General features: G+C 59.5%; 1 protein-coding gene across 2 annotated transcripts in view; it reads left to right on the forward strand.

Annotated features, from left to right (window-relative positions):
- Positions 1-24: 24 nt before the first annotated feature.
- Positions 25-23,291, forward strand: part of COPS2 (COP9 signalosome subunit 2) — a 28,980-nt gene continuing 5,713 nt past the window's right edge. The window contains exons 1-6 of one of the 2 annotated variants that reach the window (XM_029070896.1): positions 25-134; positions 16,484-16,597; positions 18,781-18,858; positions 20,461-20,586; positions 22,295-22,405; positions 22,517-22,594. In XM_029070896.1, the coding sequence (XP_028926729.1) occupies positions 81-134; positions 16,484-16,597; positions 18,781-18,858; positions 20,461-20,586; positions 22,295-22,405; positions 22,517-22,594 (561 nt within the window). In that variant the 5' untranslated portion in view covers positions 25-80. The remainder of the gene's footprint in view (positions 135-16,483; positions 16,598-18,780; positions 18,859-20,460; positions 20,587-22,294; positions 22,406-22,516; positions 22,595-23,291) is intronic. The other variant, XM_029070897.1, reaches the window with a different exon arrangement.

Genomic DNA, 23,291 nt, shown 5'->3' on the forward strand with positions numbered 1-23,291 from the left:
GCGGCGGCGGCGGGAGGAGGGAGGAGGAGGAGGGGGAGGAGGAGGTCGGCTCCGGTTTCTCCTCCCCTCCCCCGGCCAAGATGTCTGACATGGAGGATGATTTCATGTGCGACGATGAGGAGGACTACGACCTGGTGAGGCTCCGCGCGGGGCCCGAGAGGGAGGGAGGGAGGGAGGGGGAGGCCCGGCCCGTCCTGGCCCGGCCCGTCCTGGCCCGGCCCGTCCCGTCCCGTCCCCCAGGAGCCCCCGGCCGAACCCCCGGGGCCGTTCCCGCCCTCGCCGGGGCAGCCCTGGGGCCTCCGGGGCCTCTCCGGGACCGGCCGGGAGCCCGGGCGGGGACTCCGAGGTCTCGGGTTCTCACCCCGCCTGCGCCGCTCATCGGCTGCCCCGCTGTAGCCCGGTCCCTTCTCGGGGCCTCAGTGACCTCCCCTGCAAAATGGGGAGAGTAACAACGTGCAGATATGTGCAGAGCGCCCTTCTGAGCGCGGGGGGAGAGACGGGGCCATCGGGTGGTCCCCCGGCAGGCTCCCAGTTCATCCCCATTTTACAGGGGAGGGAACTGAGGCCCGGAGAAGTGAAGGGACTCGCCCACGGTCCCCCGGCGGACGAGTGGCAGAGGCGGGATTCGAACCCATGACCTCCGACTCCCAAGCCCGGGCTCTTGCCACTGAGCCGCGCTGAAGACCCAAGGGGGACCCCCGGATCACCTTCCATTCGCCCCCCACCCCACCGGCCAGCGCTTAGAACAGGGCTTGGCACAGACCAAGTGCTTAACAAATACCATCATCGTCGTTATTATTATTATTATTATTAATAATCCCGGCCCCGCCGCTGGCCAGCAGGGTGACTTTGGGCAAGTCACTTCTCGGGGCCTCCGTGACCTCATCTGGAAAAGGGGGATGAAAACTGAGCCCCAAGTGGGACCGTCTGATCACCTTCCATCTCCCCGGCGCTTAGAACAGGATTTGGCACAGAGCAAGTGCTTAACAAATGCCATCATTATTATTATTATTATTATTATTATTAATCCCACCGCTGGCCAGCTGGGTGACTTTGGGCAAGTCACTTCTCAGTGCCTCGGTGACCTCATCTGGAAAAGGAGGATGAAAACTGAGCCCCAAGTGGGACCATCTGATCACCTTCCATCTCCCCGGCGCTTAGAACAGGGCTTGGCGCAGAGCAAGCGCTTAACAAATACCATCATTATTATTATTATTATTAATTAATTAATCCCACCGCTGGCCAGCTGGGTGACTTTGGGCAAGTCACTTCTCGGGGCCTCTGTGACCTCATCTGGAAAAGGGGGATGAAAACTGAGCCCCAAGTGGGACCAAGTAGCGTGGCTCAGTGGAAAGAGCCCGGGCTTGGGAGGTCATGGGTTCGAATCCCAGCTCCGCCACTTGTCAGCTGTGTGACTGTGGCCGAGTCACTTCACTTCTCTGGGCCTCAGTTCCCTCATCTGTCAAATGGGGATTAAGACTGTGAGCCCCACGAGGGACCACCTGGTGACCCCGTACCTACCCCAGCGCTTAGAACAGTGCTTGGCACATAGTAAGCGCTTAACAAATACCCACATTATTATTAGATCGGTGCTTGTCACAGAGTGAGCGCTTAACAATGCCGTCATTGTTGTTGTTATTGATCCCGGCTCCGCCGATGGCCAGCTGGGAGACTTTGGGAAAGTCATTTCTCTGGGCCTCGGTGACCTCATCTGGAAAATGGGGATGAAGACCGTGAGCCCCAACTGGGTCAACCTGATCGCCTTGTAATAATGTTGGTATTTGTTAAGCACTTACTATGCGCGGAGCACTGTTCTAAGCGCTGGGGTAGACACGGGGTAATCAGATGGTCCCACGTGAGGCTCCCAGTCTTCATCCCCATTTTGCAGATGAGGGAACTGAGGCATAGAGAAGTCAAGTGACTCGCCCACAGGCACACAGCTGACAAGCGGCGGAGCTGGGATTCGAACCCATGACCTCTGACTCCCAAGCCCGGGCTCTTTCCACCGGGCCACGCTGCTTCCAGCGCTTAGAACAGTGCCCGGCACATAGTGAGCGCTTAAGAAATACCACCATTATGGTGATGATCGATGATGAGGATTACCCTGGGGAAACTCCATAAAGGGGTCAGAGGGGTCCCGGCGGGGTCTCCCTGCCCGGGAGGCCGGGCTTGGCAGGACGGTGGGGGAAGACGGTTTCCCACCGGCGGAAAGTGGCCAAAAGCGCGGGTTGTGGAGATTTGCGCCGTCCCGCCCGCGGAAACCCGCCGTTGACCTCCGAGGCCCCCCCGGCCTCCCTTCGGTTTCCCGGCGACCGTCGGATTCGGGTGGTCTTTCTTTGGGGTCAAGACGGGATCGACCTTCTGGACGCGGTGGCCTCACTCTTGCGTTTTGACTGAGGTTTCGCTAACCCGGGCGACTCGGAACAATCTGTGAAGAACTTCGAAGGCTCGTAGACCCGGCACGGCTCAGCGGCAAGAGCCCGGGCTTGGGAGTCAGAGGTCACGGGTTCGACGCCCGGCTCCGCCGCGCGCCAGCTGGGTGACTTGGGGTCGGTCGCTTCACTTCTCTGTGCCCCGTCTGTTAAATGGGGATTAAAAACCGCGAGCCCCCCGTGGGACAACCTGATGGCCTCGTATCCCCCCTCCGGTGCTTAGAACGGTGCTTGGCACACAGTAAGCGCTTAACAGATACCACCGTTATAGGAAGATCGGTCGGCTCTTCCCCCTCCTCCCTCACCTCGCCGAGCTGTCACCTTAACCCGGCCCCCGGAGTCCAGTCCCCGAACGCCAACCTTCTGCCCGTACCTCCACCTGGTCCGTCTCGCCCGCCGACCCCCGGCCCGCATCCTCGCCCCGGCCTGGGACCCCCCTCCCCCCCGTCACCGACAGACCGCCCCCCTCCCCTGCTTCAGAGCCCTCCCCAGATCATCCTCGTCGCTCCTCCCCATCTCCCCTCCCCTCCTGTTAGGCCCCCCGGGGGATCTGTACCCCTTGGGCACTCCCATGCCCCTTAGGTACGAATCCTTACCCTCCAATCCTTACTCTCTGCCCTTTCCCCCTGCTGTCATCGATTTTAATTCAATCATTAGGGCATATTTATTGAGCATTTACTCCGTGCAGAGCACTGCACTAAGCGCTTGGAGCGTACGGTTCGGCGACAGAGACCATCCCTGCCCGACGGTGGCCTCACGGTCTGAACAGTAGTGTTGCTATTAAGTGCTCACAATGTGCCGAGCACTGTTCTGAGCGCCGGGGTAGATAGAGGGCGATCAGGTTGTCCCACGAAGGGCTCACAGTCTTCATCCCCATTTTACAGATGAGGGAACCGAGGCACAGAGGATAGTGATAATAATGTCGGTATTTGTTTAAGCGCTTACTCTGTGCCGAGCATCGTTCTAAGCGCTGGGGTAGATTCAGGGTGATCAGGTTGTCCCACGTGGGGCTCGCAGGCCCAGAGGAGTGAAGTGACTTGCCCGAGGTCGCACAGCAGACAAGCGGCAGAGCCGGCATTAGAACCCATGACCTCGGACTCCCTAGCCCGGGCTCTTTCCCCTGAGCCACGCTGCTTTAATTGCATTCTCCCTTTCTAGACTGTAAACTCCTTGCGGACAGGGAGTCACGCCTGTCGATTTTATTGCGGTTACAGAGAAGCAGCGTGGCTCAGTGGAAAGAGCCCGGGCGTGGGAGTCAGAGGTCATGGGTTCGAATCCCGGCTCCGCCGTCTGTCAGCTGTGTAACTTTGGGCGAGTCGCTTAACTTCTCGGTGCCTCAGTGACCTCATCTGGAAAATGGGGATGAAGACTGTGAGCCCCACGTGGGACAACCTGATTCCCCTGAGTCTACCCCAGGGCTTAGAACAGTGCTCGGCACATAGTAAGCGCTTGCGATTATTATTCTCTGTGCCTCAGTGACCTCATCTGTAAAATGAGGATGAAGACTGCGAGCCCCACGTGGGACAACCAGATCACCTCGTATCCTCCCCAGCGCTTAGAACAGTGCTTGGCGTATAGTAAGCGCTTAACAGATGCCATTATTGTCATCGTTACTGTCCCAAGCACTTAGTACAGTGCTCTTCCCACAGGAAGCACTCGTTAAATAGCATTTGGAAGCATGGGTGCCGGCCCCCTGCCAGGGAGTGATCAGCCCATTCCAGACAAGGGAGGGGAAGGGGGGGTCCCACACTTTCCTTCAAGACCCCACGCCTTTCCCAGAAGCCCGGCCCTCCCCCTCCAGGCTGTCAGTTCCCTGTGGGTAGGGAACGGCTCTACCCAGTCTGTTATACTGGTCTCTCCCAAGCGCTCAGAACAGCGCTCCGCACACCGTAAGCGCTCCGTGAATATAGTCGATCGTTCCACTGCTCTATCCCACTGGACCGACCGGACCTCTCTAATCCCCGCTCCGCCAGTTGCCTGCTGTTTGACCTTGGGCAGCTCACTTCACTTCTCCGTGCCTCAGTTTCTTCATTTGTAAAACGGGGATGCAGCAACCGACCTCCCTTCTATTCGGACTTTGAGCCCCCTGTAAGCGGGGCTGTGTTCCTTCTAATTATCTTGTGCCTGACCCCAGTGCCTAGTACAGCGATTGGCACATAGCAGCTGCTTAACTATTCGCCTTATTAGGGCTCCTCAGCGGACCTGGATGGAAACTAGTCACTCAGCTTCCTCCCCGTGGACAGCCTTCCGACACCAAGAGGGTCAGTGACCACTCAGCCGTTCAGTGGTGTTTATCGAGCGTCTGGGGCGTTGCATTAAGCGCTCGGGAGAGGTTAAGACGGTTAGAAGACACTCTCGCCGGCCTCGAGGAGTTTACAGTCCAGCAGCAGTGACGGCCCTAAAATTACGGCCGTGAGCCACCTCCTCTGCAAAATAGCCCAGATTCCTTTGAACCTTTCCCCGGAATCAGGGTGGTCCTGCCCTTTCATAATAATAATAATAATCATAATAATGTTGGTATTTGTTAAGCGCTTACTCTGTGCCGAGCACCGTTCTAAGCGCTGGGGGAGATACAGGGTAATCGGGTTGTCCCACGTGAGGCTCACAGTCTTCATCCCCATTTTACAGATGAGGTAACTGAGGCACAGAGAAGCGAAGTGACTCGCCCACAGTCACGCAGCCGACAAGCGGCGGAGCCGGGATTCCAACTCATGACCTCTGACTCCCGAGCCCGGGCTCTTTCCACTGAGCCACGCTGCTTCTCTCTTTCATCTGTTTCGTCCTTTCATTGAGAAGCAGCGTGGCTTAGTGGAAGGAGCCCGGGCTCGGGAGTCAGAGGTCATGGGTTCCAATCCCCGTTCCGCCGCTTGTCAGCTGGGTGACTTTGAGCAAGTCACTTCACGTCTCTGGGCCTCAGTTCCCTCATCTGTAAAATGGGGATGAAGACTGTGAGCCCCACGTGGGACGATCCGCTAACCTTGTATCTATCCCAGCGCTTAGAACGGGGCTCGGCACAGAGTAAGCGCTTACCAAATACCATCATTATTATTATTATTATCTGTATTTCCCGCTGGACCGTGAGCTCCACGAGGGCAGGAATCACGTCCGTTCCACTGTACTCTTCCAAGCGCTTAATACAGTGCTGTGCCCAGAACAGGCGCTCGGTAAATAACTGCTGATGGTTCTCTGGACCCACGGTGTGTCTGTGAATTGTTTTCCCAGTGTGGTGGTACAAGGCACAGATCAGGGCAGGCAGAGCACGTGATCCCTTTCGGCCCCTGGCGCCCCAGACCCCCGTCAGCCCAGCCTGGCGCCGTCGGGCGCCCCGCCAGCTCGCCGGACCCCCAGAGTTGTTTTTTGCCCACTGGTGCCTCGCCGGCGTTGCCCAGCCTGTGCCCCGTCGGGCCGGCTTCTTCGTCATTCTCCGGGGCCCCTTGCACCTGCGTCCCTATTGAATTTCATCCGGTTTCGGTAGGATCGTTTTTCCAACATCTCTCTGTGCCTCGGAATCTTATCCCCGTCTTCCCCTTTCGGTGTCATGTGCAGATTTGGGCTAGTTTGTCCCTCGGTAAGTAGTAGTAGGGGGTGATGACAGTATGGTGGGTGATCCCGAAGGCGTCTTTGTCCTTAATGGACCCCTTTACCCCTATCATTTTTCATATTCAAGAAAGGGGTATTTTAGAATACCGGTGACCTCATCTGTAAAATGGAGATTAAAACTGGGAGCCCCACGTGGGACAACCTGATCACCTTGTATCCCCCACAGCGCTTAGAACGGTGCTTTGCACATAGTAAGCGCTTAACAAATGCCATCATCATTACTATTATTATTAGAAGCGGTATTTTTGAAGTAATCCATGATTTATTACCCCCGCGGTGAACTTGCTAGGATAGCGCCGAGGAGTCCTTCGCCCCCAAAGCGAACAAGTCTTTTGACCCTGAAAGTTTTCCTTACAGTCGTTTTCACTTTGCTCTGTGCTTTACCCTACTTGTCCTCCTTGAATTGGAGGGCAGAGGGGCAAAACAGGGATTTAAAATAAACCCAGATGAACGTGGCCCCGGGGTTTTTTGCTCAAACTCTCAGTCTCGGAAGTCATGGTGCCTACTGGTTTTTCTTGACCCTTCTCAAGAATGATATATGCCAGGATATTTTGTTCTTAAACCGCCCCCAGCAGCTTTGAAATCCTACAGTTAGCCATAGCAATTCATAATCCATCAATCAGTGGTATTTATTGAGCACTTACTGTGTGCAAGAGCACCGTGCTAAGCGCTTGGGAGAGTACAACAGAGTTGATTCTGTAAAATCTCCTGCCTATAGCTTCGATTAAGGGTCGGTATCCCAACTGTAACGTCTCAGATTTCAGCCCCAGCGTCTCATGCTCTCACTGTTTTAACGTCCAACCGGGGAGTGCTCTTTATACGGAACAGTACAAAAATGGTAGGGTTGTGCACGAACGAGAGAAAACGTATGGAAAGTGAGTGACTAAAAAGCGTGCCCTGTAAACGGAGAAGCTGCGAGATAGTTGGAAAACGGAAAAGAGGCCTTCCTTATTTTAGCGGTCAAAGCACAGGGGCTGGTGGCGGTGCTCGCCCGAGAAGCCAGGAGCCCGCGGGGCAGCGAGGTGGCCCCCGCCGACCCGACGTAGCAGCGGGGCGTGAGGGTGGCCCGGAGAAGGGGGGCGTGGGGTGCGAGAAGAGGCGGGAGAGGCTGGTGCGGGCCCGGCCTGGGAGCCGGGCGGGAGTAAGAAGCGATCCGTCCGTGGCGCGCTCGTCGGTCGGTCGGTGCTAGTCGTTGAGCGCTTACAGAGCACCGTGGTAAGCACTGGGGCGAGAACAGTACGGTAGAATCGGCAGACGCACGAGGAGCTCCCGCTCTAGCAGGGGAGACCAGAGGGGAGAAATGGAAGAATCGAAAGGATCCGTACCTGAGTGTGACTCCCCCCTCGCTCCCCTCCAGGACTCAGGTGAGATGCAAGTGCCAAAGTGTCAGGAGCTGGGCAGATAAATCGGGGATGGCTTCCCCGAGGAGATTCGTTCATTCAGTAGTATTTATTGAGCGCTTACTATGTGCAGAGCACCGTACTAAGCGCTTGGAATGGACAATTCGGCAACAGATACAGTCCCTGCCCATTGACGGGCTTACAGTCTAATCGGGGAGAGAGACAGACAAAAACAATAGCAATAAATAGAATCAAGGGGATGTACACCTCATTAGCAAAATAATGGGATCTGTGGGCTCTGTGGGGGGTGGCGTGCCTACCAGGCCTTCTGGGGTACAGAGCCAAACGCAGAGGCGACACAGAAGGGAGGGGAGGACAAGTAGGACCCCGTGTCCGGCGGAGCGCTTGGGATTAGATGACTTGATCCCCGCCTCAGAGGGATTTACAATCTAGCCAGGGAGACAGACCCTAAAATCCATTACAGAATGGAGGAAGCCATGGAGTATGGAGACAGGGGCCTACCCAGGGGGCGAGGATGTGATTCCCCTGCCCGGAGGACTTAGGTGAGACCGAAGGAGATAAATCAGGGCCGGCCTTCCCGAGGAACCGGAGACAGCGGTCTGCTGACATGTGAGGAGGGGAGGGGGCTGCGGGCAAGAGATCGAGAGCGGGAGAGAGACAAGAAGCAGGCCCGGTGAGGAGGTCTGCCAGTGTTCTCTGTCACACCTCCAAGCACTGTGGCCCATTTGATCTAATTTCTCCACTTCAGAGCCTCCCCGGGAGGCGGCTCTCGGGGTGGGGTGTCAATCCATAGTATTTACCGAGTGCTCACTGTGTGCTGAGCACCGTACTGGTCGCTTGGGAGAGTACAGTGCCAGAGAGTTTGGAGCCGGGCAGGTCCCCTGCCCCCAACAAGGAGGAGCAGACATTCCCTGACTTTTACAGAGGGGGGAAACGGCAGCGACAGCGTGGGGGCTCCGCGTCAGAGCCGCTGCTCCCGGGGCCGGTCGGGAGGCGGGATCCGATTCCCAGCCCAGCTCGGGGCGGTCTCTCCGCCAAGGCGACGACAAGGGTCTTCCTGTATAACCTCGGAGAGCGGGCCCAAGGATTCACATTGAACTGCCCTTGCGGGGTTGTTCATTCACTTCCCCCCGTCCTACCTCACCCTGCTACTCTCGTACGCCGACCCAGCCCGTGCGCTTGGCTCCTCTAATGCCGACCTTCTCGCCGTACCTCCATCTCTCGTCTCTGTCACCGCCAACCTCTCACCCCATCGTGCCTCCGGCCTGGAGCGCCTTCCCTCCCCGTATCTTCAAAGCCTTACTGAAGGCAGATCTCCACCAAGCCGCCTTCCCTGACTAAGGCCTCTTTTCCTCTTTTCCCACTCCCTTCTGCGTCATCCAGATACCCTGATCTGCTCCCTTTATTGGCCAGCCCTCCCCTAGCCCCGGAGCACTTAATGTCCATATCCCCCAATTGACTTATTTATAATTATGTCTCTCTCCCCCTCTACGCTGTAATCCTCTTGTGGACAGGGACTGTGTCCACCGAATCTGTTATATCGTCCTCTCCCCAGTGCTTAGGACAGTGCTCTGCTCACGGTAAGCACTCGATAAATACAATGGGACGATTAACGATTCCATTAAAGGCCCAGGGGCCCGACCCGGGAGAACTCGGCCCCCCTGCCCGGTCCAGCCAAGGCCGGCTTTGGCACGGGGCCCCTCCACATTTCTGGTCACGGTCTCTCTAGGCAGGAACTTGGGTTTAACAGACGGGGGTTTGAACCGCAAATCGGGCATTAACCAAATGGTTCTCAAGCTGCTTTTATGGGGACGCGATGTGTCTCCGGCCACTCTCCACCATCCCCTCGTGCCTCCGGGCAACTCCCCACCATCCCCACGTGCCTCCGGCCGTCCGGCCCGAGCCCGTCTCGACCCAGGGTGGGCGAGACCCGGCCTCGGCGACCCCCGCCCGTCCAGCCGGGTGATTTGAATCTGTCCCCGCGGCGCTCTGACCGGGGGAGCCTCTGGGTCCCGTCCGGTCGGGTCGGTCGGCACACCTTCGGGAGGGCCACGGATGGGCGGAGAGGAGTCTCCGCGAAGGTCCCTTCGCTCAAGCGAGCCGTGGTGGTCTTCGATGAGTGTTCGTCAGTGGACTCTCTACCAGCTCATAGTACAGTGCTCTGCACGCGGTAGCACATATTCTCACCGTCCCCGCTACAGAGCTGAGGTATGCTAAGTCCAAGAAGCCAGGCTCCCCCGGGCCCTGGACGTCAGAGTAGGTCCCGGCAGGCAACCTCCGCCTCTCAGCGACGGGGAGAGAGAGAGAGAAGGTCCGGGCTGGAAAGTCAGGGGCTTTTAAGAATTGCTGGTTTCGATTCTTTGTAAGTATTAAATTCTAAATTCATTCCAAGTCCACAATGGGAAAATGAACACGGAAATGAAGTTTTTCCTCTGTTTATTAATTTCAACAGTAAAGTCTTGAGGGAATTTTGTCGGGCAGGAAACCACAAAGAATTCTGGGGAGGAAAATGTTAACCCAGCTTCTTTCTAAGCTCCTCAGGTAACATTCGATGTCTACTCGTGCCAATATAACCTAACTGAACCCCGCTTTCCATGCTCCTCGCTCAGGCTGCTCCCCTTCCCTCCCTCCCCAGAGGAGACTGACCCCAGCCCCTCCTAAAACTCCTTCCAAGAAGCCTTCCCCCCAGGCTTCCAGCCCCTCAAGTCTTCTCAACTTATCAACTTAACGAGAAGCAGTCTGGCGTAGTGGATGGAGCACGGGGTTAGGGAGTTAGAAGGTCATGAGTTCTAATTCTGGCTCTGTCCATTCTGCTGTGTGACCTTGGGCACGACATTTCACTCCTCTGGGCCTCAACCTCATCTGTAAAATGGAGAATCGAGACTGTGAGCGCCACACGGGACGGGGACGGGGTCCAACTCGATTTGCTTGTATCCACCTCAGCGCTTAGTACAGTGCCTGGCTCATAGTAAGCGCTTAACAAATAGCCATCACTGTTATCATTTTATTATCCTTGTGATCGTCAACCCATCCTCCGTCTCTAGCCCATCCTCCGTCTCTAGCGCCAGCAGGTATATTCGTTGATGCGCAGTCTCGGCCGCCACGGAGATGGGTATCGAACAGTCGGCGGTTTAATCTGATTGTCTTATCTGTAAAGATTTTTATGTCTACCTCCCCTATTAGAGTGGAAGCTTCTTGTGGGCAGGGAACGAGCCTAACGCATCTGGGAATCTTTCCTACCTGCTTCTTAGAGTGTACGGCGCCCAGTGGGCCCTCAACGAGTACCTTTAGAACAATTAATACGGTGCACGGCAGACCCTCAACAGATATCTTTACTACTGGTACACTGGTACGCCGGGCCCAGCGGGCCTTAGAGAAGCAGCGTGGCTCAGTGGAAAGAGCACGGGCTTGGGAGTCAGAGGTCATGAGTTCGAATCCCGGCTCTGCCACTTGTCAGCTGCGTGACTGTGGGCAAGTCACTTAACTTCTCTGTTAAAATGGGGATTAACTGTGAGCCTCACGTGGGACAACCTGATTACCCTGTATCTACCACAGTGCTTAGAACAGTGCTCGGCACATAGTAAGCACTTAACAAATACCAACATTATTATTCAACAAATAACTTTACTACAATTACTAAGACTAGTACCTAGAAATGTCATGTTTTGCTTTTTTTCTTACCAGTGTTTCCCTTTCTCTGGCGTGTGCACGTCTGCAGGTGCAGCGTATTACTTGCACACACGTGTATTAATCATCACTCCGTTTAGATTACTGTCGGTCTCCCCCTCTAGACCAGAAGCTCATTATGGGCCGGGAACCTGTCCGCTAATTTATTGATTTTTTTTTTTTTTTTTAACGGTATGTGCCTGGCACCGTACTAAGCGTTGAACATGGTCCATGTCCCGCCTGGGGCTCACAGTCTTAATCCCCATTTTACAGATGAGGCAGCTGAGGCCCAAAGAAGTGAAGTGACTTCCCCAAGGGCACACAGCAGACCAGTGGCAGAGCCAAGATTAAAACCCGGGTCCTTCTGACTTCCAGCTCCGTGCTGTCTCCACTAGACCATCCTGCTAATTCTGTTGTGTCGTACCCTCCCAAGCGCTTATTACAGTGCCTCTGCACATAGTAAGCGCTCAGTAAATACCACTGATTGATTGATTGACCTGTAAACTCCAAGGGTAAATGGATACGTTTAAAGGCGGCATCCCTAGCAATGAAGCTCTCCCTGGGCGAACGTGGGGCTGAAAAGGCCTGTCGGTCCAGGGGTAGCCCACCGCGCCGCCGGGGGGGCGCCGGGGATTTGGGGCCTGAGGCTCCAGGGACCGTCACAGTCCTGCCGTAGTCTCAAGGCCGGAGCCCCGAAAGAGTCTCCTGTTTTCTGGTTGCCGCGTCCTCGAAACGGTTCCCCGGGCGGCCCTGCCCGGCTTTACTCTCGGCCGTTCTACCAGACAGCTGTTGGGGTCCCGGCCGGCGTCCGTCCTCGTCCCGCGGCCGCCGCCGAGGCGGAAGAGGCGGGCGGAGCGTCGGGGTGGGCAGATCATCTGCGTTCCAGGACTCCGTCCGGCCCCCGGGGACCCCGTCGTGCCCTGTGTCGTGGAGCGTGGGCCGGAAGGGACACCGCGGGAAAGAAGTTGCTCGGGACGCTGGCCGTGAAGTGGGCAGAGTCACGTCATCACGGTGGTTTTCATCGGAAGTCCTTCCTTTGGGCCGAGAGCCACGCCAAGCCCCAGGGCGGGTTCGGCTGCGGCAGAGCCGATCGGGTCCCAGATCCCCAGCCCCACCCCAACCCTAAGGGGCTTACGGCCCAGACGGAGCGGGAAGGAGCAGCGGGAGCATTGGTTATCAACAAGCAACCGAGTCAACGGAACAGAAGGGCAATGCCAAGATGGGCGAGCGGGCGAATCTGGAGGTGGGAGTCCCCTCGGAACACCCCGCCACTCCAGGCAAGCAGGCCTTAGCGGCTGACTGCTGCGGCATCCCCCTCGCCCCCCCCAGCGTCGAGGGCTTCCCCGGGCCCCACGGGTGCCCCAGTGCTGGAGCGGGGCGAGGGGAGAGGCAAGCGGGCGGCCGGGAGGCAGCCTCGGAGCCACGTGGGACGGATCCCTGGCGCCGGGCGGCTCCACGGCTCCCGAAGCCTCCGGCTTGGACCGGACCCCAGTTCCTCCTCTCCGCCACGTTCCTTCCGCCGGGCTCCCCACCGAAAGCGTCACTCGTCGGATTCCCCGTTTTCCTTCCCGGCTCGTCACAGAGCCGGTGGAAGGTCGCTGCCCGAGGCCACGGAGATCTGCGACGCATCACACGCTAGGCGCCGGAGACCTTTCCGGACCTGTCCGGCTTTCCCCGTGCAGTTGGGTGCGGATACGTGCCCGGGCGGGTCACGGAAAACACCGTCGTGGAGAAAGCGGGAATTGGGAGGCCGAAGGCTCGCGGGACGGAGGAGACGTTCGAAGGACACGGTAGATCCAAGGCTCGGACGGCGCTCCTCCCAGCAGGAAGCCGCGGAGACCCCGGCCCGGATGTCCGAGCAGATGCTCCGTCAGGATCGAGGCACCGGAGGGCTAAAGCAGAAACGGCCGACGACGGGAGCGCCGGCACAGCGAAGGACGGGCCCCTGTTTGTTCGCGCCTGCGCGCGTGAGCACGCGTGCGGTGACGGAGGGTCCCCTGTCGGCCTCTTCGGCCCCACGCGGGCTCCCGGGGGAACGTCGCCATCGGCGGCGTCGCCTGCGAGTCCAGAGGACACGGCTATATATAGAGCGCCCAGCTGACTCTGCCGCATGATTCCCATTCTCGTGCCCGCTCGCGGACCGGAGGCTCCGGGGCCCGGTCACCGCCGGCCGCTCGTCGGTCACCGTCTCTGCACTGCCTGCGGGGCCGGGAGCCTGTCGGGCCGGAAGCGCTGCCCGGCCCCTCCTGGTGCCGGGGAGTGGGTCAGACGGGGCACCTCCCGCCCCCTGGCTCTGACTCCAGCCGCCGCCCCCCGCCCCGAGCCTGGCCCGCAGCCAGCAGCCGGCAGGGTCACAGTCTAGATGAGTCACTCGGCCGAGTGTTCTAGACACCCACCGATGGCGTCGAGCCCGGGCCGCAGAAGGGGCGGCGGGGCCCCGGTGCCGCTCCCCGCGCCCGCCCTCCTGCCCGGCCCCCAGACACTACCGATCCGTCTCCTCTGATTCCGGCTCTGCGTTAGGTTCCTCTCCTTCCCAGCCCCTTGGGACTTGACCGGCTGATTTTTTCTGCAAGCAGGTCCTCTGGGGATTTCCTCCTTGACGTTGAGATGTGGCCACGAGCTTCCACATCCCACGTCTGGGCTCCTTAGCCGGTGGGGCGGAGAGAATGTGTGGAATTTCCGTGCGAATGGCAAAGCACGCTTCCGAAGCTGATCCGTCCCTCATCTACCCTACTTCTTTTCCCCTCTGCTTCGCCCTTGCATTTGGATCTGTCCTCTTTAAGCCCTCGATGTGCACCCCTCCCTCAGCCCCACAACAATCAGGTACGGATCCGTGATTACCCATCAGTGGTATTTATTGAGCACTTGCCGCGCAGAGCCCTGCGCTAAGCTTGGGGGAGTACAATACAGGGGAGTCGACAGACAACGCTTCCTGCCCGCAACAAGTTTACGGTCCAGAGTATTTTCATAGCCGTCTCCCCTTCTAGACTGTAAGCTCCTGTCTGCGAGGAGCGCATCTTATGACTCTGCTGTATAATATTCTTCCTGGGTCCTGTCGGGAAGGGTGGTTCCGTCTTGTTCTCCGGCGCCGGTGGAGAGGGGGCGTCTCGTCGGGCCCGCGCGGTCGTGGCTCCGCTCGGTTCGAGAGGAAGCCGGCGGGAAGGTAGAAGCGGGTCTCAGCGACCCCCTTTTGGGGCGTCCCGCCGTAAACCTAACGTTGGGGCTTCGGATCTTTATCCGAATCCACCGTCTTGTATTCTTTTCGATCGATTGTCCGGATAAAATAGTATTTGTTAGCGGACGTGTGTAATCGGAGTCCTCCAGAGCTTCAGAGGAGTCGGGCGGAGTTCCCTCTCGGATTCTGGCCGCTTTCTGGCCAGATTCCACATCTCCTCGGTGCCTTTAGGACGTCCGGCTCGGGCCGGGGCTCCGGAGGCTTCTCACCCTAGAGATTTCCGCCAGCAGCCGGCAGTCACCGGGGCAGAGACGAGGCGATGGACAAGCACGTCGTCCCTCGCTCGCCACCCACAACAGTAATCCACAGACAGCAGCTAGAGCCCGTTAAGCAACCGCCCCGTGAAAACTGGCAAAAGGCAGCGGTGTGAGTGGAAAAAGCAGCCCGGGGAGGGGACGACCCGGCTGGGAGGGGGAGAGGGTGTCCTTGATCCACCCTGGGGCAGCCTTCCCAGGGCCCCCGAGGTTGGGCGGGCAAGTGGCTGGTGGGAGAGAAGGGAACCCGCCTCGGCCGTGGGGCTGGAGCTTCCGGGAGGGTTGGGGCCTCCAGCGGCGAGGTACCAGCTTCGCCCTCCCCATCGTGGGAGACGGGCCGTAGGTTGGAAATCTCCGTCCGCCACAGAGCCTGGGAGAGCAGGCGAAAGACAGCCGAGCGGCCAGCTCAGACCCAGTCGGTGGGACTTCCAAGCCGACTGCCCCGCCCGGGGCGCCCTCTCCTCCCTCCCTCCCTTCCTCCGTCCCTCTGTCCGGGGACGCCCTCGCTCTCTTGCCGAGCGGCCAGCTCAGACCCAGTCGGTGGGACTTCCAAGCCGACTGCCCCGCCCGGGGCGCCCTCTCCTCCCTCCCTCCCTTCCTCCCTCCTTCCCTTCCCACCTCCATCCCTCCGTCCCTCTGTCCGGGGACGCCCTCGCTCTCTTCCCGAGAAGCTTCGTGCCCGGTAACTGCGCTCTCCCCTGCACCGCAGGTCGGCGTGGCCAGGAGCCCGGGCATGGCCAGAAAGGTAGGGGGATCGAGGGGTCGGGAGAGAGCTTCCTGGAGGAGGCGGCTCTTTTGTAGGCGGGAGGGAGAGGCGGATGGACGGACGGACAAACACGTGACGGAGCGGCGAGCCGTGGTTTGGAAGCGGGAGAGTTGAGAGTGAGGGACTGTCCCCGGGCGGTTGTAAAGGTCCTTGAAGGCGGGAGGGATATTTTCTCTCACCCCCTTGCGCTTAGTCCAGTGCTGTACACACGGCTGATGCTCAGGTTGTTCTCGTGATGGATGGATTGTTTCATTTTGAAGGTTTTCTGGGGGGAGTAGAGAGCTAGAGAGCACCAACCTGAGGAGATGAGCGACGGGGTGCTCTGAAAGGTGGATGCTTTAAAGGCTAGAGCCGGAAGGTCAAAAAAGAGGCCACCTGTTGCCCGCTGCCCCTGCTTTTAACTCATCGTCTGCCTCCTGCTTCCCCTCCGTCCGGTGGCCACCAGTCCCCGTTCTCATTGTCCCTTCCCTCCTCACCCCCGGACCTGCCTTCCCTCCCCATCCCCATCCGCTTCCACCTCCGGGCAGTCCGATGGCTAACGAGGCAACCCAGGCAACCCAGGCCAGCGGGGCACAATTCTAGTTACCAGAGGCCATGTTTCTGGACTAGGCGATAACTCCAGCGGGAGAACGGGGGTGGGGCGGGGCCGGGACTCCCGGGGCAGGGTCCCGGACCACGAGCCCCACGGTGGCCACGCCGATCACAGCCCTCGGACTCCTCGGTCGCGAGCCCAGCCCGCTCCCCAGTCCTCCGGCACAGCGTCTGGGCCACGGCGTTTCCGCCATCGCCTCGTGGGGCCCGGCTCCCGGCCGGGCGAGAGGGCATCCGCCCGACGGGACCCAGAGAGGACGGGCGAGGGAGAGCGGGCGCGTCTCCGCAGGGAGGGTTCCGCTCCCGGCTGAGATTTCCGTCCAGTGGGACACTCGCTTCAGTCACCCCTATTCCAGCGCCGAACCTACCGGAAGGTCGGGGGCTCCGGGGGCAGGCCGCCTCCCGGACCGAGCCGTGGGTCGGGGCCGGGGCCGGGCGCGACCGACTCCCGGGACTGCCGGGAGGGAGCCGGCGGCGCCGCCCCTTGGCGGGTGGCCGAGGCCGGGGGGGCACTTGCGGGACCGTCCCCACGCTGTGGCCGTGCGACCTTCTTCACTTCCTCCCTTCTCCGGGTGCAGGAGTATTCCGAGGACAGCAACTCCGAGCCCAACGTCGACCTGGAGAACCAGTACTACAATTCCAAAGCGCTGAAGGAAGATGACCCCAAGGCGGCTTTGAGCAGTTTCCAGAAGGTGGGTGGCGAGTCCCCTGGGCCCTGGGGTCCGAGGCTGGAGTGCGCCCAGTGGCCCGACGAGGCTGACGCCTTCCTCGAGGTGACCGCTGGGTAGGCCGCTCTAGCTAGGACAGCCTCCTTCTGGGGTCCTCCCCTGGGTCCCGAGGCCCAAAGCAGGACCCCCGCCCCCTTCTCCCCCGGCCGGCTGCAGTGTCGACGGCGCCCAGGGCCGCTGCCGCCGTTGATGTGGAAGCCGGAGAGCCGCCGCCTCCTCCTCCTCCCCCTCCTCGTCTTCCTCCTCCATCCTCCTCCTCCTCGTCTTCCTCACCTTTTACGATGATATCTGTTAAGCACTTCCCACGTGCCAGATGCTGCGACAGATACAAGGTGGTCGGGTCGGACGCAGTCCGTGTCCCCCATGGGGCTCACGGTCTTAATCCCCATTTTACAGGTGAGAGGACTGAGGCACAGAAGTCAGTGACTTGCCCAGGGTCACACGGCAGACAAGTGGCAGAGCTGGGATGAGAACCCAGGTCTTTCTGATTCCCAAGCCTGTGCTCTGTCCACTGGGCCACGCTGCTCCTCCTCCTCCTCCTCCCCTCTCCTCCTTCACCTCCTCTTCCATCTTCCTTCTTCTCATCTTCCCGTTTAGCTGTTTATTCGTTCACTCATTCAGCTGTATTTTATTGAGAGCTTACTTTCATTCATTCGTTCAATAGTATTTGTTGCGCGCTTACTATGTGCAGAGCACTGGACTGAGCGCTTGGAATGGACAAATGGGTAACAGACAGAGACGGTCCCTGCCCTCCGACGGGCTCACGGTCTAATGGGGAGCAGCGTGGCTCAGTGGAAAGCGCATGGGCTTTGGAGTCAGAGGTCATGAGTTCGAATCCCAGCTCTGCCACTTGTCAGCTGTGTGACTGTGGGCAAGTCACTTACCTTCTCTGGGCCTCAGTTACCTCATCTGTAAAATGGGGATTAAGACTGTGAGCCCCATGTGGGACAACCTGATTCCCCCGTGTCTCCCCCAGCGCTTAGAACAGTGCTGTGCACATAGTAAGCGCTTAACAAATACCAACATTATTAATCGGGGGAGACGGACAGACAAAAACGATGGCAGTAAATAGAATCGGGGATGGACATCTCATTCAAATAATAGCAGATAAATAGAATCGAGGCGATGTACACCTCATTAACAAAATAATAGGGTAATGAAAATATTTGCAGAGCACCATCCTAAGAGCTGGGGAAAGTATAATACAACAGTAAACGTGTCTGGCCATTTCACCGCAGCCGACCCGTCTCTCTGGGCCCGGACTGGGTTTGGGCCCAGTTGGAGAAACGTCGCCTAGCCAGACAGAGATTCCACTGGCCGCCTTGGTGACGGCCGCTTCTGGGGGAACCCCGGTCACCCCTTCCCATCTTCCCTCTGTCGCTGCCTTGGGCCCAGGCCCTCCCTACCAACACGCAACATCACCGACCTTGGGCGTGTGCACGTGCCTGCCTGCCCGCCTGCTTCCCTGCCTGGCCGTCTATCTGGGTGTGGTCTCTGGCCCCATCCACATCTCCCCATCTCTCCCTCTCATTCGCTCCGGTCCTCCCTGATGCACTTTTCCCGCCACCCCTTCTCTCCGTCTCCCTTTCGATCTTCCTCGCCGCCCACCTCTTTCCCTCTTTTCTCTTTCCCTGCCCTGGCGTGCCCTGCCCGGTTTTTCTCTCGGCCCTCTCTGGGTCTCGATCTTCCTGCCTTTTCGGCCCTCTCCCCCCTCCCCGAAAACCCGACTCCCGCAGTTTGGCCAGCGGGTCCCGGGAAGGCGGTCGGGGACCGGGCATCCCTCCTGCTCGGCCCGGGGTGCGGGGCCTTTTCCCGGTGACCTGTCGGACCCTGTAGGACTTGCGCCGGTCCAGAGCCCCGGATGGGGCCACGGAGCTCAACTGCCGTTCCGCCCGCGAGTCCGGAGAATCGGTTTTGGGGATCTTTTTTGCCGAGGGGCTTTCCTGCCCTTCGGTGGCCTAACGGGATCCCCAGCGTAGCTTCCGCTTGGTACAAAATAGAGCTCTGGTGACTTGGGGGATTCACATAAGCTGTCTACCTTGAAAAACAGTGGAGAGCGTGTGTGTCCCAGGAAATTTAAAGTCGATTTGGGATTGCCGGGCCCCTGACGTCACCAGAAATGAGTAAGCTGCCATTTTCCGTTTCAGGTTTTGGAACTTGAAGGTGAAAAGGGAGAATGGGGATTCAAAGCACTGAAACAGATGATTAAAATTAACTTCAAGCTGGTAAGAGCCGCTCGCCCTAGTTTCCGGGAAGTTGATGCTTCGTGTTCGCGGGGGAGCCTCTGGGCCTGCAGTGGAGTGCTGCTTCCTAGGAAGCCCGCGGTCTCCCTTCTCAGCCCCCAGCCCAGCCCCGGGAGGCAGGACCGTGGCCCCTTCCCCTCCCCAGCCGGGCCTCGGTCTCCCTCCCCTCCGCCCCCGGCAGCAGTAACGACTGGAAGATCTGTCGCTCCCCGCAATACTCGGACCTCCTGGGGCCAGGTGGGGGCCGCCCCCTCCCTGGACAGCAAAAGGCAGATGGCGGGTGGCGGGGGGTGGCCGGGCTTCCCTCTCAGCCCGAGGAGAAGAAGGCCGGGGATCGGCTCCCACCCCGGCAGCCGGGCTGAAAACCACGGCCCCAGGCAGGCGGGCAGGCAGTCGGCAGCTGGCGGCATCCACTGAGCGCCCGCTGTGTGCTTCCAGCACTGGAATGGCACGTGCTACAGTGAGTAAGCCGGAACCCTGCCCTGCCCTCCCTGCGAGGAACTTACGGTCTAGTGGTGGCCGGGGGAGACGAGCACCTAAATCACGGAGAGGAAGAGGAAGAGGCGTTAGGGCGTGGAGGACACGCACATACCTCCTGTGGGGGTGAGCTCCTCTGCGCCTCGGTGGCCCGACGGGGCCGAAGTGGCGGTGGGGAGAGGAGCGGTTAATCGGGGAAGGCCTCCTGGAGGAGACGGGGATTCCCAGAAGAGCTTCGAAGACGGGGAGAGCTGGTCAGCCCCATGTTGAGGTTGGGAGGGGGGAAAGGGAGAGGCGGGAGGGAGGTGGGCGGGCTTGGGACCGTGCCCCCGGGCGGCGCCCCGCTGAGGCGGCCGGGCCGAATCGCGTGCGGAGGGCTTTGGAGTCTGTGATGTGTCGAGAGGGGGGAGTCTAGAGGGAAACGGCCAGTCCCCGAGGACACCTGTCCCTCTCGCTGAGCCGTCACTCCCCGAGGTCACGATAGAAGAGGGTCACCGCGGTGTCTGTTCAGCACCGACTCTGTGCCGAGCACCGAGTGATCGGAACGGACCCGATCCCCATCTCCCACGGGACTCCCGGTCTGAGGAAGTTATAAGGACTCATTCATTCAGTCGTATTTATTGAGCGCTTACTGTGGGCTGGGCACTCTACTGAGCGCTTGGAAAGTACAGTTCGGCAACAGAGACGATCGCTGCCCACAACCGGCTCACAGTCTAGAAGGGGGGAGACAGACATCCAAACAAGTAAACAGGCATCGATGGCGTCGATACAAATAAATAGAATTATAGATATGTATACACATCATAAATATGAATCAATAGAATTATAAGTACGAACGTATATACGAAAGGGCCGCGGGGCGGGGAGGGGGGTAGAGCAGAGGGAGAGAATCGAGGTGATGGGGAGGGGAAGGGGGGCAGAGGAAAAGAAAGGCTTAGTCTGGGCACGTGCCCAGCTCGCTGGGTGACCCAGACGAGGAAGGCATCTCTCGGTCTCTCCCTGGGCACTGTGGTGGGCGCTTGTTGTGATCACGGTTTTGCGGGGGGAGGGAGGGGGAACCCTGCTCCTTTGGCTCTAACCGGCTCCTGCCCGTGCTTTTCCTCACAGACAAACTACCCAGAGATGATGAACAGATACAAGCAGCTACTGACCTACATTCGGAGCGCGGTCACACGGAATTATTCCGAGAAATCCATTAATTCTATCCTTGACTATATCTCCACTTCGAAGCAGGTTAGGCCCTCCGTCCTCCCTGCCGACGCCAACCGCTCCCACGCGGCTTCCCGGGGCACGGCCCCGGGGTCGGGAACGTGCGTCCGGCCACGCGCAACCCTCTGGATGCAGTGAGCCGCGGGGTCCGGATCGGCGGGCGCTCACGGGCGGGGCTTCCTCAACGGGGGCCCGGCCGGACCGGGGGTCCAGCGTTCTCGACGGGCGGGGAGCAAGGGGGACCAGTCGGCTAGGCGGGGGGCTTGGGGCCTTCAAGACAGTCCCTTGGCTTAGAAAGGAAAGGGGAGGAGAAAGGAAAGAATCCAAGACTAGCGGGCCCTGGGAGCTAGTAGTAATAATGATGATGATATAATGGTATTTCTTAAGCGCTGACTATGTGCCGAGCACTGTGCTAAGCGCTGGGGTAAATACAAGGTAATCAGGTTGTCCCACGTGGGGCTCGCATTCTCAGTCCCCATTTTACAGAGGAGGTAACTGAGGCACAGAGAAGTGAAGCGAGTTGCCCGAGGCCACGCGGCAGACGAGTGGCGGAGCCGGGATTAGAACCCACGACCTCCGACTCCCAGGCCCGGGCTCTTTCCACTGAGCCACGCCGCTTCCCTAAAAACGTCCCTCGGCGTGTTGACGGTGTCTGAGCCGCGACTGAGCCTGGCCTGGCACCCCACGCTGGGGAGTTGATTGTAGGACCGGTGGCTTGCACGGCACCGCTCGCCCTCTCTTGGCCCTGCCCGGCGAGCTCCCGCTCGTCCCCCGGCCCCGGTCTCTGACCGACCTGTGATATTTATCCAGCGTTTCTGGGCGCAAAGGACTGTACTGTGCGCTTGGGAGAGTTCGATATAACGGAGTTCGTAGACACGTTCCGTGCCCACAAGGAGCTTAATTTAGAGGGGGCCAGGAACATTAATATCAGTAAGGTACAGGGATGTAGTAAGGGCCGCGGGGCTGAGGTTGGGGTGAATTAAAGGTAGAGACCTAAGTGCCGGGGAGCAGGGTGTAGGTTCCGTTTTCTATCCCCGCTCTATTTTTAATTTAAGGCCCGAAATGTTTCCAGGACCCGCTGTAGTTGGCGCAGACCTGTTGTTTTGTCCTTCCTTGCCTGGGAGCGCCACTTGGCCCCGGTCCACGTCCTCGGCCTTTTTTCTCAAACCCCCGGGATTTTAATCTCCCTCCCTTCCCGTCAAGTACGGAGACGGGAATCGTGGGGGACATCGGGGGAGAAGTGACTCGTATCCAAAAAGGGGCCAGGGATAGCAGACACTTGGCCGCCACGGCCACGGGGCTTTCACCGGGGATGGCACAGGGCATCCCGGGGGATCGGTTTTCCCGACCGACCCTGCCCGGGGCTACCGCCCCCGGGCCCCCGACCTGCCCCGGCGAAGCCGGGTGACCGGGATCATGAGGGTGCGGGCGGTGTGGGAGGGCCCCCGGGGGAGCCGGGGGATCCCGGCTACACACCTGGCTTCCCGCCGGCCACTCCGCCGCGGCCCCCTCTGCTCCTCCCGAGCAGCCGGCCCCGGGCCGGGCTTCGAGGCCGAGGAGGGACGGGGCCCCGACTTGTCCGTAGAGCAGCTGCGGGGGGGCGCGGGGGTTCCCCCTCGCTCCGCGTCGCGGCCGCTGCGGGCCTAGAATGTATCGAAGTTCGAACGTGCGCTTGGAGCCTGTTCAAATTAACTCTTATTAACGGGTACAAATTTGCTGTTTACAATTATAGAATTCTGATTTTTTATGTCAGATGGACTTGCTGCAGGAATTCTATGAAACGACATTGGAAGCGCTGAAAGACGCTAAGAATGATAGGTTGTGGTTTAAGACAAACACAAAGGTAACGGCGCCCCTCGTTCGCCTCAGCCCCGCGCTCGGGATTTTGTGTCGCCCGGCCGGGTCCCGGGCCCCGCTGGGTTGAGCCCGTTCTGAAGCCGTCGCTTTCTTGCAGCTGGGCAAGCTGTACTTGGAGCGGGAAGAGTACGGGAAGCTGCAGAAGATTCTGCGCCAGCTCCACCAGTCCTGCCAGGTACCCGCAGGTCGGGGGTCTTCCGGTCGGCCACGGGGCCCCCCGGGGGGCGCGGCGGCGGCGGCGGTCGGGAGAGTTTTTAGGACCCGCGGTTCCGAAGAGGAATCGTCAGTACAACTAAAACCACGGGACGGGACTCGAGACGTCGGCCCGGATCTCGGGCACTCCTCCGCCCTTGACCTAAAAGGATCAGTGACCAAATTGTCTGTTTCTCGGACCAGCCGAGGCACCGTCCACACCCGGCGGGCCCCGGCAAATGAGGCCGGGCTCGGCTGAGGGGCCGGCCGGGGAATCGGTGTTATGGGAGGATCGGAGAAGTTCCCCCGGCCCGGGTCGCCTCCTCCTCCACCCGCCCCCAACCAGCTCGACCCGGATCCGCTAGTGTGGTGCCCCGCCCCACCCCGCCCCGCTCCCTCCCGCCCAACACGTACACAATCCAGACCGCCCGTACGATGGTCTGTGACCTTTCTCGGGGCGTTGATGATGAGGGAAGAACCTCAGCCCGATCAGCGGGTCACTGAGCTTGCCCCCTCGGGCCCCTCCCTGCCCGTTGGATTCTCCCCAGGGCCTGCGGGGCAGGGGGTGGGTAGCGAGGGCGCAGCACAGGACAGATTTTAAGGTGCGGTCCCCGCTGACCACCAGAATGACCCCTGCGCAGTGTTTGGTTTTTACGGTCTCTGTTAAGCACTTTATTATG

The sequence above is a fragment of the Ornithorhynchus anatinus genome, chromosome 8 (assembly GCF_004115215.2).
Source record: "Ornithorhynchus anatinus isolate Pmale09 chromosome 8, mOrnAna1.pri.v4, whole genome shotgun sequence".
Lineage (NCBI taxonomy): Eukaryota > Metazoa > Chordata > Mammalia > Monotremata > Ornithorhynchidae > Ornithorhynchus > Ornithorhynchus anatinus.